The sequence below is a fragment of the Eptatretus burgeri genome, chromosome 16, assembly GCF_056783735.1.
Source record: "Eptatretus burgeri isolate ZD-2024b chromosome 16, Ebu_testis_v1, whole genome shotgun sequence".
Classification (NCBI taxonomy): Eukaryota; Metazoa; Chordata; class Myxini; order Myxiniformes; family Myxinidae; genus Eptatretus; species Eptatretus burgeri.
In genome coordinates, this window is record NC_140976.1 from 50,831,550 (window position 1) to 50,850,375 (window position 18,826).

The 18,826-nt window shown below is 43.2% G+C and overlaps 1 protein-coding gene across 11 annotated transcripts in view; it reads right to left on the minus strand.

The window, feature by feature from the left end:
- LOC147011051 (sodium- and chloride-dependent GABA transporter ine-like) overlaps positions 1–18,826 on the minus strand; it is a 119,074-nt gene that overhangs the window by 67,840 nt on the left and 32,408 nt on the right. For all 11 annotated transcript variants that reach the window (XR_015052441.1, XM_085859796.1, XM_085859801.1 and 8 more), the window contains one exon: positions 795–927. Coding sequence is in view for 10 of the 11 variants with exons in the window: in XM_085859796.1 (XP_085715922.1) it covers positions 795–927 (133 nt within the window). In the remaining variant the exon portion in view is untranslated. The remainder of the gene's footprint in view (positions 1–794; positions 928–18,826) is intronic.

Here is an 18,826-nt window from a genome sequence, read left to right on the forward strand (position 1 = left end):
ATTATAAGCATTCTCATGACATTCAACTTCAAACCCTTGATAATCACGATGATTTTTTGTTGTTTGCGTTTGTTTAATTTCGTTTTCTTCCAATAAGACCTTTTCCCATTTTCATTACAAACGTCACAATGAGTAGTCTTAGCAGGTAAGGGTATTTTTCCAATATTTATTTTATTTCTGATTGTGTGTTTTTTTTTTTAAGTAAGATTTTCTGAAAATCTTTTGAACAAATAAAACAGTATGTTTTTAATCTCCATTTTATTCAGGAAAAAAAGACTTTTTTTTAGGTATGGTAATTAATAATACTGTGTATTTCATTATAATAAAATTTTTACTTGTGTTTTAACTGGTATATTTAGAAGGATATCTATGTTTAAAATAAAAATTTGCTTGCATTTTATCTGTCATATTTAGGAGCATATCTTTGCTGAAAATGAAAATTCAATAAAAAGTTAAACCCTCAACTCAATAATCATTATTGTTCATATACCCCAGAGTGAGTGAGTGAGTGAGTCTGCTCCACTGTGAACCTTAAATCATTTATTAAATATCTTTAAAAGCTGTAAGAACAGTCATTAATGGAGAGACTGCAGAAGAGGGTGGGTGGGGGAGGCACAAGTCAAGGCAATGTCTACTGCATAAGCTGCAAAAGCAAAGAACAACAATGCAACTGTTCAATCACACCTTAAATTCCCAGATATGTGGGATGAGCAAAATACTTTCGATGAAACTCAAGTCGTAAATCAAAAAAGAAAATTTCAAACAATTTGTAAAGAAGTATTGTTCTCAATTACCTTGCCAGTGAATTGAATTCCACGGAAAAGGCAGATATAAACAAGAAACCAAGTGAGTACAAGCAGGCCAAACAAATCCCAGCAGATCCCCATGGGCTGTGAGACTCCTGGTGACCGACGCAACACCACCTGACTGATAAACAGGAAGGAAAGTATACTGTTACGGTTGTGGGAATATATGGAATAATTTAATAGGGAATATAGCATTGTGTAGAGTTGCATCGTCCGGGGACATGTAGGAGGCATTTCAATGCAACAAAGTAGTTCACATGTGAGTTTAAGTGTTATGTGTCACCACACAAGGGGGTGGTGTCATGTTAATTTGCTGGGGTTTAAGAATAAACTTCCCCATTATGTAATCAACCCCCTGTGATTTTTCCTGATGTCTTTATAATGAAAACCATGAGGAACAAGCAGGCGTGCAAAGTAGGCAGAACTCCCGCATTCCTGGGTTTCATGCGAGCAGGCCATTCCCCGAAGGCAGAGGAGAAAGGGGTGATCCAGAGGAAGGTTGTTGCCCATTGTGGGAGGCTTCCTACTGTATAGGATTAGAGATCAGCAGGGTGCATACACGAGCTCAGTGTGAGGAACGCACAAGGCAGAGTTGATTTGGAAGAGAATCAGAGGTGGAAGTTCAAGGCTTGCATATTTTTGGAGAGCCGTGATCAGAACATTTTGAGAGGAGAGACGGAGAGAGCACACGTGAGAGAAGGGAGAGTTCAGGGTGAGCGCATGCATGAAGCAAGATGCTTCGCTGGCGTTTGGCTCTTGGTTGAGTAGTGAGAAATGGACCCCGAGTCTTGTGTATGTCATAAGTAGCTGCACACTGGTGCTCTGAGCCTTAGTGTTGAGTGCCACTCGCGAATTGCCTGATGTACGTTTGTCCTGCTATGAGAGAGGCACCAATTTGCGTACGTGGAAACGTCTGGTGCGTGCATGCACGTGCTGGTGGAAACCTCTCAATCCTAAGCTTCAGAAGGACCAGCTCTGGGCCAAGCTAAGTACAGGAATAGTTGAAAGGAAGGATCTTTTTATATTTTGTGTTCCTTTCATCTGTATTTGAGTCCGTGTAAGAGGCGCCTCGACTGAAGGATTTATTTCTTTCATATTATTTTCATGACCCTTATGAATTATCGTCCTTTGTAAATATGTGTTTTATTTTCATTAAATGTGTTCATTTTGAAGAAACTGTATTCGTGTATTTGTAGAGGTGTTTGAGGATAAACCCCATGTGCATACGTTTCATTCCCCATGCTCCTCCGCCCTCTGCCATTGCGCCCCATGTCCATCGAGCACATGTTAAAATTTGCGAGAATCAACGTGTCCACATCCTATTAATAAGGTACCGCTCAGGCATCCCGGGGACTGGCGGTGTTAGATGCCAGCCACCACAATTGGGGTTGGTGGGTTAACCTGGGCCGGCCACCCCCACGACAATACAAGTGCATGAATTATTTCTTTAAAGTTCGCGAGCAGGGTGGTAGTCTGACAAGATGGTGCACTTGTCATTGAGCTCTCCAGCCGAGATTTGATTCTTAGCCCAACTATAAAATTGCCAGATCGGTGCCTCATCAGCATTATGACATGCAATGTCCATCAAATGGACATTAACCTTGGTGTCACATCTGGTAGCATTAGCTACTGAACATTAAAATCCCACAGTGTCTTTTATCGAAGAGTATTTGAGTAATTGCCGGTATCCTGTACAAAATCATATCCAGGAAAGTATCAGGCCTGGCTAACTGTTTTCCAAAAAATTTTGGCCAATCCCATGAAGAGAGAATAATTGGGGCCATTAAAATTTTACTGGTGGAGAAGGTGCAAAAAAATATGTGAGGACTGTAATGCACGACACTGAGTTGGTTGTAGTGAATATTTTTGCCAATATCAATCATCTAATTGGTGCTGTATTTGTCGACAACCAACCCAGTTTTTGTTGAACTTTCTAATATCGGGAGTTTTGACACATTTTATGAAACTTTCATTGCTTCAGAATCCTCCAGGTTATACCAACAACTATTGCTGCTGCAGAGCAGGGGAAAAGGTGTGATCGAAGCCACAGCTTTAATCTGCGCTATCATGAAGGATGCAGTGTTATCAAGAATGGGGTTGGGGATTATTACAAGTCTACAATTATTCCTGTCGAATAACCTTTATGGTATGCACTCTAATAACACTGGTCGAAAAAATAGAACTTTTTTCTCTCATCAAAGATGTTAACTCATTTTTCTAAACCAGTTTTGTACACAGATTCCAAATCTGTTTTGGGTTTTCTTGGAGCACATAAAGTTATTAAAATATGACAGGCATTAATTTCAGCACAATTTAGGTAATAATGACACAGTAGGCGAGAAAAAAAGTTTATAATTGAAAAAAGCTGTACTTATTATTTGGAAAAGATACTCCACTCACCTTGGTCATGGCAGATGTTAAGGAAAAGAATAAGCTTGAGAATGCCATGAAGAAGGTGAGTTCAACATCTGGATACATCCAGTGAAGTACTTCACTTGAACATCTGCCATGAACAAGGCGAGTGGATTCTTGCCGAAACTTCGACTTTACCGACTTGCAAGTCCAGCTTTTTAAATTTATAAACTTTCACCGTTTAAATTTGACTGGATGAATAATAACAACCTGCATCAATTTACACATTAGGCGAGTTAACATTACAACTTTATCCATTTTTCAGTGCAATTCCAATCAACGTTATACACACCATACACTTGGTCAAATTAATACACTTATGAAAAAAAGAAATGTATAAAAACTTTATGATGTGGTGAGTATGATTTTCTTTTGTAAACTTTGTCCAGAGTATCATGATACAACATCCAGCAGTAGTCTGCCAGCATACTTTCGTTCCAGAAACCCTGGTAGTGATTTTACATTGCCTGAATGTATTTATGGAAGCGTTCCACCCACTCGTCACTCATCACACCAAGGTTTTCGGGAAAGAAATCTAAATGCGAGTTTAAAAAAATGTAATTTCAAGAAATGCAACAGCCCATTTATTTTTGATATGCATCAAGCAGTTTCCGGACTCCATCTTTGTATGCAGGAGAATTGTGCTTACCCCAATAGTTTCCACAAATCCATTTGAAAGGATAGTGCCCTCGTCGAAACTATAATGGAGCGAAGTGTTCATCTCCTCCAAGATGAAGCATCAACGTCCACAAAACTCAACGATATTGGACTTGGTATACATGACTCTGGACCACTATACTTTTTAGCTCGCTATCACGAGTGAATGAGCAAAAATGAGTGGTGTTAAAAAGTGAACCCGAGGCCACGATGTATTAGCTATGCAGCACGAAGTACATCACCGACCATGATTGGTCCAGTGTTATCACATGCCCACCTCAACAGAACAAACCAGTGAGTCAGGTTTACTACATCTATCTCTCTCTACAATATATATATATATATATATATATATATATATATATATATATATATATATATATATATATATATATATATATATATATATATATATATATATATATATATATATATATATATATATGTTTGCAGCATAAGTTTCCTTCTGGCGACTAACCAAAAGGCTCTGCCAAGCATTCAAAAGACTGATAAAATGTTGAGAGATGAGATATATCGACATGCTGGAGTTTTATCAAGAAGAGTTCAAGGCTGTAACCGAGCCCACTTGCTTGGGGCAAGATGTGACGAGCCAGAAGTCGGCTCGGCAGCTGTTCCTCATGTATCAACATCTGAGTGGAGTACAGCCGAAAAGCCATTATGCAGCTTTTTATGTCGACAAGTCCTTGGCCACCTTCAGCCAAAGGACGCCATGTAACATTTGGCTGAAACCAATGAAACCCACCCCAGAAAAAAAACAACCAGTAGCCTTTGAACAGCCTTCAGTAGCACTTCCCATGGTTGAAGGCAGATAAACTTATGCCACAAAGGTGAGGCAACCAAATTATTTACAACTAGAACCCCAGCTCTGTAGGAAAGGTTGGGTTGGGCTCTCTTCCATAGTCCTAATCTTTTTTCTTAACATGTTCAACCATCCCATCCCAATTTTTAAGGACATAGAGTGGGGATCCCAGGAACACCACTCGATATTTGACTCCCTCTTCCACCAATTTTAACTTTGAAGGCAAATGCACCAGTGGTACTTACCATGTCCCAAGCGGATTGTTTTTTAGACTGGGAACCCATAAGGCTTTACTCTTGTTCCAGTGACAGTTCAACGAAGATGCCAAGCAAAAGAGATTTAAACACTGAATAAATGCAGAGATATTCTCATTCTTAATGACCACAGCGACATCATCTGCATAAGCTGATACAACTATTGAAGGAATCCCGGTGGATACAGTTACTCCTGAAAGATTTTTCCTGAATAGAATTAGAAGTGATTCTATAACCAAGGAGAAAAATAATCCAGAAACCAGGCACCCTTGCCTCATCCTTCTCTCTACCTGTATCGGAGAGACGAGCTCATTGTTAATTTTAAAAATACTAAATATGTTGCTGTACAGGAAGGATACATAGTCCCTAAAATTGGTACCAAGACCACATACTTCCAACACATGATGCAAAAACACATGATCAACACTATCAAATGCCTTTTCTAAGTCAAGGAATATTATCCCAAATTATTTTTCCATGGAATCACACTCCAGCAAATCTCTGATAAAAAAATATAATCATAAATTGATATGTTTGGGATACAGTAGTTCTGATCAGAGTGGACGAGATCATCAATTACCGTCTTCAACCAACTTGCCTACACTTATGACAATATTTTAGAGTCCGTACATAATACCGAGACTGGTCGCCAGTTCTTTATCTGCCGTAAGTCTCCAGTCTTTGGTCGAAGAGACACCACCGCTCTTCTAAAACTTAGAGGCAGGTTTCCATTTATCAAAGATGATTCCAGGACATTGAATAACTCAGGAACCAAAAGGTTCCAAAAAGCCAAGAAAAACTCTGCCGGTAAACCGTCAATTCCAGGCGATTTCCCCGAGTTCAATCCAGCAAGGGCCTGCATTAGCTCAGGTAATGTGATTGGTGAGTCCAAGCTCATGCATGGGGCTCAGTGATGGAAGGAAAGTGAGAAATTAAAAGTTCCATAGTTTGCTCACAAACAGTATGTTTTGCATAAATTTTTGAAAAATAATCACTAATGCACAACTGTACATCACTGGAGTTAACAACCGTTTCCTCTTGAGTCAAGCAGAGAAAAAACGGTCTTTTGTGATTTGTTGACAAAACCCATTTGGAAAAAGGATTTGCTGGGAGTATCTAAAACCTTTGTGTTGTTTATCCTTAATGCCATTAACATCCCTGCTGCATTCTCTTGCAACAGTTCTCTCAATTGGGTCCTCTTTTCAACAAATATCGTTTAGCCTCTCCTATTTCCATATCTGGCCACTTTACTCTCTAACTGTATGATACCAGCTTCTAACAGAGACATTGTTGTATTTTTAACATTGGTAACATTTGAAACAAAATGCTGCGAAAACGCTCTAAACTGTGCTTTTTTGTTGTCCCACCATAACTCGAATGAAGAAAAAGAGGCATTTTTTGAGAGTTGGAGAGCCCAAAAGGTATAGAAGTCTTTTTTAAATGAAGTATCTTCAAGAAGATTGGTGTTAAATTTCCAATACGTACTTTTATGTGAGGTTTGAGGGGAAAAGAGACCCATGGTAACTAAATGATGATCGGAAAATAACGATGGAAAGTGAGCTGGAGAGAAAACAGCATTCCTGAAATGCGAGTTTATGTACCACCGGTCAATTCTCGCAAAGGATGCTCTCCCGTTAGCCCAATGTCCCCACATATATTGAGACTCGTTGGGGTGACATAGCCTCCATGCATCTAACAAACCTATTGCCGAAAAAAATGAGACAAATAGTCATAGGATTCGGGGTGAGGTTCTGCTGTATTTGTCTAAAAAAAAGTTTGAAGGTACAAGTAAAATCACCCCCCATGCAAATCCAATCATTGAGATCAATTGAGCGAAAGTGTCTGATTAAAGACAAAAAATAAGGCTCTTCGTTCTGTAGTCTCACTGGGCGCATACACATTGAATAATGTAAAATGGAAATTATTGATGACCAGTTCTCGAGATGAACCGGCCTTTGATAATCTCTTGGAAGTGGCACGATTCAGGTAGTAGCCCAGGTCTGAATAAAAAGGCCACACCAGCAAAAGAAGAAAACAAATTACTCAAAAAGCACTGTCCCTTAAAGAGGCGACACCAATCATACTCCACATCTTCAGTTATGTGCGTTTCCTGGAGTAAAAGTACATCTATATGTTTACAATCAAACAAACTTTTCACTTGAACCTGGCGGTTGTGACTTGCACCTCCAAGTTCATATTTAAGGTTCCAAAAATAATCTTTTCATGGTTTATTCAAAAGCTTGAGCAGATTCTGAGAAATTTCAGTCCCCGCTTTTGTAACAACCTTTCGAAGACGATGAAACTGTGACTTTGTTTACTTGAATTCATCAGGCTTCCTAATGATGTCTTTTGCAGCTTAAACAAATGAAAATAAATTAGGAAAATGATATTTAACTTGCATAACCTACGCTCTGCACGACATGTTGGGGTGGGTGTGTTTGAGAAAGGAACTGATGCAGAGTATCAGCAGTAATTTTACTTTAATGCAGTAAGTGGAATACGATTTCACTGTTTCAGAACCATTTTATTTATTTTTTTGTACCATGCACCTCATATGGTCTTTGAGATAATGTAAGCCGAATATCACGTTACTCGAGCGCAGAACAAAGTCGAAGAGAGCGCGACAAGAAACCACAAACTCGGAAATAATATACAAGATGATCACATTTCGGTGTCGATACGTTTCATTCAGAAAGGCAAGAATAAGTTTTGGGGCTTTGTATGACTGATACGATGAAGATTGAGACAACTCGGTCACATCAGCTTCGTCATTTGATTCTGAAAAATCAGACCCAGCCCCACCTGGGTCATATAAATCAGTCTGAGCAGTCACTATTTCAGGTCCTGGCAACTGAAGATTTGCCAGAATGTTCCTCAACTTTACTCTGGTACTCAGTACATTCAACCGGACCAGTAACCTCGGTTTCTTGCTCTTGAGGGCTGATATTCACTGGCTGAGTTGAATAATCAGGATAATGAGTGAGATTCTTTATCAATGAAGGGGTAGTAAGGACGAAAACACCTCCATTCTGCTCGGTCTCAGCAGGAAGTGCTGGTGACGACTTGCTAATGAGCTTACCATCAACATCAGCCTCACCAGCTGCTTAACTCGTCAAATTTCCAGTGTTGCACAGTAATCCTTGAAAATAATTTAATTCATTAATTAATCCAAAATCATTCTCCTTAGTATCAATACAGCTTGGAGATCCCTGAGTAACACATTGAGGGGCATCCTCAACTACACGTTCTTCATCCAAAACTACCTTTTTTACGGTAGTTTTGGAACTACTAATGTCGGATGCTCTTCGTTTTTTTTTTTTGTCACGGCAATGGGATCCTTCTCCATCTCCACACTACATGCAGAAACAGCCAAACCATTTGAGTTGTCATTGGGGATTGCATTATCTCCTAAAGCTGAGGTGTTGACTTCTTTTGGATTAGGAACTGGAGTAAAACCCTGAGTCTCCTTGTGCGAGGAAACAGGAAGCATCTGGGTATTAGGAGTTACTCTATTCTCTACTCTTGGAACCGGGGTAATATCTTTTTCATAATCAGTGTCGTTATGACCTGCTTCACCACACTTTACACAAGATACTTTTGGACAAAATCTTTTCACATGTCCAAACACTCCACAGTTAAAACATGTTAACGAGGCAGAAGACACATACATTTGGTACTCATAATTGTTCAAAGTAACTTTAAACGAAATGTTTAGACTGATGACACCTCAATCGGGGAGAACCATATAAACTTGCTGCCAGAAACTTACAACATGTTTAATCCATTCATCTCAAGCTCTAAAAGGAATTATCGAGATTTTCGACAACTGTTCCGTATCGTGACAGAATACACATCAGTTTGTCATTGGTTATAAACGAGGGTACATTTGATATCACAATTCTCATTGATGGGGTATCCATTGGCAAAGCAAATATAAAGAGACGTCTCTGAAGTTAATCCTGTACTTACAACATCGTGAACAAATTTTTCATCAGACACAAAGACAGCAATTTTCTGAATCATTTTCAATGCTGCTCTTACATTTTGATTTCCTATTATTTTCCCCACTGATAAAACAATGTCTTCGGTGGCAATTCCTTCAGGTGGAACGCACAGCAATGCATGCCTCCTTGTTAAATTATCAAATGCCTCAAACAGAGTGCGTGTATCTGCAATGTCAGCAGTTTACCTCCCCCTTTTTGCTTGAGCCTGACAAAGCAAAGGGGCATCAAACTAAAAAACAATCCCACTAAAAACTAAGGAAAGTGCATTATAAGCAAAGAAAAAAAGACCAAGCTTACAATGCCTCATCAAAGCAGGTAGGCCACACCAAAATAGGCCAGCTCTTGCTCTTTATCTCTCTCAAGGATACAAGGGGTACAGAAGTCACAGACAACCACCTGAAAACACGTTGGGAAGAAAAAGAGGAAAAAGGGAGGTAGAAGGGGGAAGAAAAAAAAGCATAGATCTCACCACAACACAGGCTGGCGAGAGGAAGGGAACGGGCGGGCGAGAGGAAGGGAACGGGCGGGCGAGAGGAAGGGAACGGGCGGGCAAGAGGAAGGGAACGGGCGGGCAAGAGGAAGGGAACGGGCGGGCAAGAGGAAGGGAAGGGGCGAAAGGAAGGGAAGGGGCGAGAGGAAGGGAAGGGGCGAGAGGAAGGGCAGGGGCGAGTGGAGGGGTGCGGGCGAGAGGAAGGGAGGGGGAGTGAGGAAGGGAAGGGGGGAGGGGAAGGGAACGGGCGAGAGGAAGGGAACGGGCGAGAGGAAGCGAACGGGCAAGAGAAAGAGGGAAGGGGAAAGGGAAAGGGTGAGAGACAAAGGGAAAGGAAAAAGGAAAGGGCAAGAGAAAAGGGGAAAGGGAAATAGTGAGAGAAAAGGGGAAAGGGAAAGGGCGAGAGAAAAAGGGAAAGGGAAAGGGAAAACGACCAAAAACGGTTCCAGCACACGGGAAAAATATTCCCGCACCCCCTCATAATTCTGCATCGCGACAATTCACCACTATGCTAAGGAGTACTGCACAACTCGGACTGTTCTCGGAGCGCGCGAAGCAGGGCTGAGCAATGGAGGTTAAAATGCTCAACCGCATCTCGCCGGGGATGTCCCGGGTGAGCATGTGGGATTGATACAACCCTCATCCAGTCGCCAGAACACGGCAAGAAAGGGTGCGAGGAGGGGTCAAGGGAAGGGCGATCCGGGAGATTGGTACGGGGCCCAGGTGTGCATTTAGGCTCATGAGAAGCAGCCCATGGGTGGCGGGTGTGCATTGCTATTCGGCAGTCAGACTGCACTCAGAACATTTTCGGGCCAGGGTCCCGGCTCATACCCCATGTTGAGTCAGAAGTTCCAGGCCGTGTCAAGCCAGAGGGGCGAATGAGACCGTTTCCGGTCCCGGGAGCATGGCAGAACATGGCTAGGGCCGCTGTGGCCCAAGAGAAGCAAAATTCAGGTCACAGCGCGTCGCTTTCGGGTAGACACCCCACCATTCGCCCGGAGCTTATAAAAGGCGAAGCGTGGAGCAGCTCGCTCTCTGCTTCGGCCTCTTCTTCTCTGCTCCTCTCGACTCTGCCCTTTACTCGTGGTTGGTGTGTGACTAAGATGTTCTTCTTGAGGACCAATGCAGAGCGTGCGCTGCCAGGAGCCCCGGTAAAGTGACTAAGCCGGAGATAACGCACCAACTCTCAAGGTGGGAACGTTCAAGGGGAACGTCCCACAGAGGTACACGCTACACTAACAGACCTATACATGACAAGGTTAAGGAACTTTCGCCTCACGCATTTTCTCTCTTCTCTCTTCCCACCCCTCTTTCTCGTCCCTGATGAACGCACAAAAGAGCATCATTACTGACTCGCAATCCCATTTTCTTCTGGCACTACACCACACATTAAACACCAGAATTCCTCTCTCCTACCTCCCCCTAAGCAGACTGGTTTGCGTTGGTCTGCCGACTGCACCAGGTATTGTGAGGCAGTTTGTCCTCATCTGCTCTTTTTCTTTCTGGACTATATCATGTGTGTGCGTGTGCGTGTGCGTGCGTGTGCGTGTGCGAGAGAGAGAGAGAGAGAGAGAGAGAGAGAGAGAGAGAGAGAGAGAGAGAGAGAGAGAGAGAGAGAGAGAGAGAGAGAGAGAGAGAGAGAGAGAGAGAGAGAGAGAGAGAGAGAGAGAGATGGCATCTGTCGTAGTTTAAAAGATTGTAGAAGTTCTCACGGGATAACTCTGCTCTGTGTCTACTTTTGTAAATTGCTTGCCTTTTGTCGCCCCACAAATTCCTTCCTCTTCTCTTCTGTACATACCAATCCACCCAATTTACTCTGCCACATACCTTTCCACACTTGATTGTAAAATATGCTTGTGTAGGAATGTTCCCATCTCATTTTCATCTTATCCTTCATTGGTCCAGCATGGTTTGTATTCTAGCTTAGATGAGACGTTATTCTCCAACTACCTGTTTTCTAACCGGTACATCCTTGGCAGTTACACTCAGGCTGCATCTGATCCTGTAAGGTTTTTTGGTTTGAGAAAGGCGTATCAAGGGCATGTCCCCCAGTAATTAAAATAGGTGACCTTGAGGTAAACGCTATCAGATGGAGGACCCTAAGTCATGTGGTCGAGTTATTGGCATTAATGATCTATTCGCGACCCGCCGCGTCACAAGGTTATTTGTGTGCGACGCCGGCGATTCCGAAGAGTCTGATGGGAACCCGAGGTAGCTCACAACCCCTCATCATATTCTCACCCCCGAAGGTATGCATGTATGTATGCATATATATATATATATATATATATATATATATATATATATATATATATATATATATATATATATATATATATATATATATATATATATATATACACATGTTTGAGCAAATGTATGTGATTATGTGTGTATGTATGCATGTATATCCGCTCTTCACCAATTGGTTCGACAACTGACCTGAGGTCACAATCAATTGTAACCTGAAATACTTAAACAACCCCGGGAACCCAAAGGACCCTGAGGACCGAAATGACCCCGAAGACACAAAAGACCATGAAGACTCAAAACATCTAAAACACCCAGAAGACAAAAACACCCCACAGACCCAAAATACATAAAATATCCTGAAAGACCACGAAGACCTAAAATACCTAAATGACCCCAAGGACCTAAATACCTTAAAGACCCAGAAGACCCTTAAAGGCCATGAAGACCCAAAAGAACAAAAGACCCAAAAGAGCTAAAAGACCCCAATGACCCAAAAGACCCCAAACACCGAAAAGACCCTGATGACACTTAAATAACCAAAACACCCAAACTACCCCAATGACCTAAGAGACCCAAAAGACCATGAAGACCAAAAATACCTGAAAGACTGAAAAGACCCGAAAGACCCTAAAGACCTAAAATGCCCCGAAGACCTAAATGACCAAAAAAGACACAAGACATCGAAGATCCAAAATGTCGCAAAGACCCTGAAGACACAAAAGGCCCCGATGACCCTGAAGACCCAAAAGCTCAAAAGACTGAAGACCCAGAGAAATCACAACACCACATCAACCCCCCTCCCAGCTCTGTCCTCTATCTGGCCCCCAACCTCTTCTTCTTCTTTGGGCTGCTCCCATTAGGGGTCGCCACAGTGGATCATCCGTCTCCATTTCGCTCTGTCCTCCACATCTTCCATTGTCACTCCAACCACCAGCATGTCTGCCCTCACCGCATCCATAAACCTCCTATTTGGCCTTCCTCTTCTCCTCCTGCCTGGCGACTCCATCTTCAGCATCCTTCTCCCGATATACTCCGCTTCCCTCCTGTGCACATGTCCAAACCATCTCAATCTTGCCTCTCTCACTTTGTCTCCAAACCGTCCTACCTGCGCTGTCCCTCGAATATACTCATTTCTAATCCTGTCCATCCTCGTATCCTCGTCACTCCCAATGAGAATTGCAGCATCTTTAACTCTGCCACCTCCAGCTCTGCTTGCTGTCTTTTTGTCAGCGCCACCACCTCCAAACCATACAACATAGCTGGTCTCACTACCATCTTGTATACTTTCCCTTTCACTCTTGTAGATACCCTTCTGTCACAAATCACTCCTGAAACTCTTCTCCACCCACTCCATCCTGCCTGCACTCTCTTCTTCACTTCTCCACCACACTCTCCGTTACTTTGGACAGTTGATCCCAAATATTTAAACCCATCCACCTTCACCACCTCAACTCCTTGCAACCGCACCATTCCACCACCCTCCCTCTCATTTACGCACATGTACTTAGTCTTACTCCTACTGACTATCATTCCCTTCTCTCCAGTGCGTACCTCCACCTCTCGAGGCTCGCCTCAGCCTGCTCCTTACTCTCACAACAGATCATGTCATCCGCGAACATCACAGTCCATGGAGACTCCTGTTTGATCTCGTCCGTCAACCTATCCATCACCATTGCAAACAGGAAAGGGCACAGAGTCGATCCTTGGTGCAATCCCACCTCAAACAATCCCACCTCTATCTGGCCCCCCTACCACCACACCCAAACTCTGTGCTCCCCTAATTCTTTCTTCAAATCCTCAAACCCCCTCCCAACTCAAAGTCCTCAACAGCCCCTCCTCCACCCACCTGTCAAAAGCTTCAAACCCCTTTATCCCAACTCTGTCCTCTCTCTGCCTCCGCTACCCCAACCCAACTCTGTCATCCTCTCCCCTTTTTTTCTTCAAGTCCTCAAATGCCCCAAACCCAAGTACTCAACCCCTGCATCCCCTCCCAATGTTTCAATCTCCCTCTTCCAACTGCATGCACCCCTAACCCCCAACTCTCTGTCCTCCCCTCCCCATTTCTTGCTGCCCTTAACAATGTTACACAAGGAACTTTGGCACATGAGAAGGCCATTCAGCCTATCGTGCTTGCGTTGTTCCTGTCCCCATTTGTTAAGAATAATGTTAAATTTAAATAAAGATGGAACGTTAAATTCAGATTCACTTCCCCCCTTCTTCACTTATCCTCACTATAATTCACGGATCAGTGTTTGTTACTTGCAAAATCGAAGATTTTTCAAGTATATTGGTCACTCAATTTTGTTATTCTGTCTGTCTGTCTGTTGCCTGCAGGTCACAATTTTAAACCGATCTTCACGAAACTTCAGCACACGTCAACAACTTCGGTGAGATTTATAAAATCCTCAAATTTCAGAAAATCGATTTTAAATTTGAGGAGGATTTATATTTCAGGTCACTGAATTCAACTTGCCAATCAATATCGCCCAAAAGGTCATTGACAAAGATCAACAGGTGTTATTTCTATATTCCTCAATTTTCATCTGATTGACTTGAAATTTAAAGAGGATATGTATGTATATATTTCAGGTCACTGAATTCAACCACTAATCATTTTTAAGGTCAACATAGACCAAAAGGTCAACTACTAAGGTGGTATTTCTAACATCCTCAATTTTCATCCAATTCACTTGAAATTTGAAGAGGATGGATATATATATATATATATATATATATATATATATATATATATATATATATATATATATATATATATATATATATATATATATATATATATATATATATATATATATATATATATATATATATATATATATATATATATATATATATATATATATATGTCCTGGTGTTGGCGCAGTGATTAGGGCAGCGGCTTGGGATCCAAAAGGTCCCGAGTTCAAGCCCCGTTCGACCACTGAATTAATACACCAGAGGGTTGACTCAGCCTATCGTCCTTCCGAGGTCGGTGAAATGAGTACCAGTATACTGGGCCGGTGTATGCCCCGGTTAAAATAGGTGTACCATATCTCTGTGTCGTAAGAGGCGACCAGGGTTGCGTCAGGAAGGGCATCCGGCGTAAAACATGTGCCAAATCACTATGCGGATCATACGGATGATCTGCTGTGGCGACCCCTAACGGGAGCAGCCGAAATAAGAAGAAGAAATATATATACATATACATATACATATACATATATATATATATATATATATACATATACATATACATATACATATACATATACATATACATACATATACATACATATATACATATATATATATATATATGTATATATGTATATATATATATATATACATATATATATATATACATATTGTTACGGCTGTTGAAATTTGCAGAGCACCATATAGGTCCTTAGATCAGTTATGCCGATAAGTTTGTGTTCAGATAGATTTCCCCACCGTTGTCTAAAGGGATTTATTCGTGTCACCCGGACTGTGATCTTTGAGTTAGCCGTTTTTCTTTTACTATCGTTATTTTGGACCGACCGCCATTGCTACCACCACAAAGCCCCACCAACCACAACAACCACGATCACCACAAACACCTTCTCGTCAACCACCAACATCCCCACATAATGAACAGCCGCTTTCACAACAACCACCTTAACCACCACCGCCCAACCACACCACCCTCATGACCACCACAAACGCCATCCACACCACCCTCAAGCCACACCAGGTAGCCAGCACGGTCTCGCGGAGCCTCTGTGGTCTATGCGGCTCCGTGGTATAAAAACCCCAAGGGGTCGAGTCTTCCCCCTTGTCTATGAGGGGGTTTTTCCTTGCTTTTCTCTGCATGAAACTTGTGGCGCTGAGTCCATTAAGTAGAACTGTGATAAGTGACTGTACATAATAAATAAACGGTCGTATAGTTCCTTTGCATTGTTTTTGTTGGCTGTATAATTGCATATGTGCATGCTCGAATACGTGCTTTTCTTTCATGAATACCTGACTGTGTACGTGTGTAATAAATGTGCTTGTTCAAATGTCACCCGTTCGTTATGTCCTCTTTCCCCAATTGAACTGCTATCTTGTCCTCGGAATATTGTTGGTTTTTAAATAGCTGGTAAAGTGATTGGGTCCAATGGTACTGCGTGATAATACACCACTCGGTTATCCCAAAAGGAAGTGAGTTGCTTAAGCGGCTCGTTTCCAAGCAATTCCAAGATTGAGGTACAATCTCTCGGTAATCTACCCTCGCGAATTATTAGGTAAATCGAAGACTTGGTGATCGGACCCTGAAGCGCGGGTAGAGTGTGGACAATGTTGTGGTGTGGTTAAGAACACACCCGTGGCTGGTTTTCGGTATTGCTCTGGAAAGCCGCGACTGAATTGTCCGTCCGGTGGGCGTACGGCCGAGATTCGGCTAAACGCGGCTGTTTGCATGCCGGCGGGCGAGAATTCGTAACAATATATACACACAAGCCGGTAGGTGACATGGCTGCTCGCTCTAGATGGAAAGCTGGCCGACGCGACTAGCAGATATTCATGTACATGCTATCAATCAATTTAGCACAATAAATATGATTATCACAGCCCTCTTAGTTTGCGCCCAGAAACCCGCCTTGTGAAACTTCAGGCATGTTTCCAAAGAGACTAACAAATGGCAGCCGTGGTAATTTCAAGCATCTATTCGCGAAAGATTTTATTTTTTTATATGATGCTGTAAGACATTCTCCTTGGGCACAAAAAAAACCAGGTCCTTCGGAGGTCCCGTTTCGGAGGTATTGATTTCTTTGTACAGTCCACAATAAGTGTACGATGTAGGATAAAGTATTTTAGCTGTTGTTAAGTAACGGAGGTGTGCATAGCAACCATTCATTTTTGTGTAACTGCTAGCCAGATTGTACACATTTCACCCAAGTTTCATAAAAATCAGACTCTTTCTCTGAGAGATATTCGCAATTAACCGTTTCTGAAATGTTCGACATGTACTCGCCCAAAACCTATCTCCTCCTACAAATATTTCTTGTAAGGGCTGTAAATTGGCATGAAGGGAGCTAGATGTATTGCACACAGAACTCTAAGCTTCGACTTTTCAAAAAAATTTTGTCGATTTTTTGACCACTTTTAAGGGCCGTTGCTATGCCGTTGCTTGGGCCCAGGGTCCCATATTCAACAGCACACGGTTCCCAGAAATATTGGGCCAACGTACCAAATTTCATTGGAATCGGTAGAGTGGTTGAGTGGTCAAGCCCAAAGGCTTGACCAAAGTTTCGCGGACAGACAGACAGATGGAAATGTCCAGAATAAGGGTGCACTCAGAGCAGCCAATACATGTATATATATATATATATATATATATATATATATATATATATATATATATATATATATATATATATATATATATATATATATATTGTTGTGGTTACCAAATTCGCAAACCACCATTCAGGTCCCTTAGGTAAGGTATCTCGGCAAGTATATGTGCAGTTAGGCCCAGACCCGTTGTCTAGTGGGAATACATGTCATTTATGCGAGCTGCGACTCTTCAGGATAGCCGTTTTTCTTTTACTATCCTTATTTTGGACCAACCGCCATGATTACCACCACAACCACAACATCAACCACCAACCACAACGCCGCTTCACCACAACCGCCACGACCTTCATGTCACACCTCGCAACCGTAGCATCGCCACCGTTCTTGCCCCGCTGTGGGTACCGGTGTTGGATTCGTGCAGAGCGCGCGTCGAACAGCGTGTACAAAATCACGGATTTTGTGCTTCAAAAACGGATCAAAAACGACACACGCCCACTTTTTGCCGTCCAATCGGTGAGCGAGGGACGATTTGGCCCCGCCTCCAGGACGATCGATATATGCAAATTTGTGGATCAAGAAGCCTTCACGCCCACTTTTTCTCGGGCCAATGGGGAGCGAGGTGAAAGGTCAAAGGGAGGGGGTCAAAGGCGAAGCTACGGGGGGATAAAAGGACCGTGTTCGTCAGTCAGACCAGTGTGGAAGTCTGGAGCCCGAAGCCTGCAGTAGCTGGAGAAGAGAAGGGGAGAGTCCAAAGAAGAGTCCAACGGGAGAGTCCAAAGAAGAGTCCAACGGGAGAGTCCAAAGAAGAGTCCAGAGTCGGAGAGTCCAGAGGCGGAGAGGCGGCAGCGGCGAAGGCAGACGAGGGGGTGCTCGCGTCGGTGCCGGGAGCTGCACGCCCGAGGGAGGCCGGCAGCGCGACCTGGCCGAGGTGGAGACGCACACCAGGGATAATAAAGATCCTCTATACCCCGAGCATCAGCAACCCCCTCCTGTTTCCCCCCGCGCTGAGATAGTGCGACCAAGGGGGCCCCTTTCCCACCCCCTGCCAGACACTGTCCGCGAGGTCCGCGGAGTTGGGGCGCCATCGCCGCTCCGCGTCTCATCACCAGACGGGTAGGCGCGACCCAGTCTCGGCCTCAGGCCCGCCTCATCCTTGAGGGTATTTCTTTTCCTTGGTTTTGGGTATGTGTTGTCGGCGCCGTCTGTGAGGTAGAATTGTATAAGTGTTGCCGTGTGCTCGGTAGTCGGTATTAGCTCTGCATTGTCTTCGCTTTTATATTTGCTTTTTGTGTAAATGGAATTGTGTTTTTTCTGTGTGCTTTTGGTGGAATTGAATGTGTGCTTCCCGTGTGCCGCGAATAAATGTGCTTTTGTATTGAACTGTTCTCCCGCTTCGCTTCGTCTTTTTCTCCCATTGAATCCTCATCTTGCTTCACGTAAAGGGTTGGTAGTGGGCTGAATACGCCCGATAATTAATCGAACCGTCGAGGTCGACGATAACACCGCTCGGTTATTCTGATAGTACGGAACGGGTCGCTTAAGTGGCCCGTGTCCGAAGTCGACCTGCGGCGAGGTGCGATCGCCCGGTCTACCCTCTGCGTGGGTACTTAGGTAGGTCGAATTTGGCGAGCAACCCTATCCCACGCGGGGGCTGATTGGCTCGATCGCGGTGAGACCGAAAGGTCCACCCGTGACTGGTTCCCGGCGTTAGTCCGAGAGGGTCACGACTGGATTGTCCGTCCGGTGGGCGACGTGCCGCGATTCGAGTTACGTGGCCGTCAGCACGCCGGCGGGCGCGGAATCCGCAACAA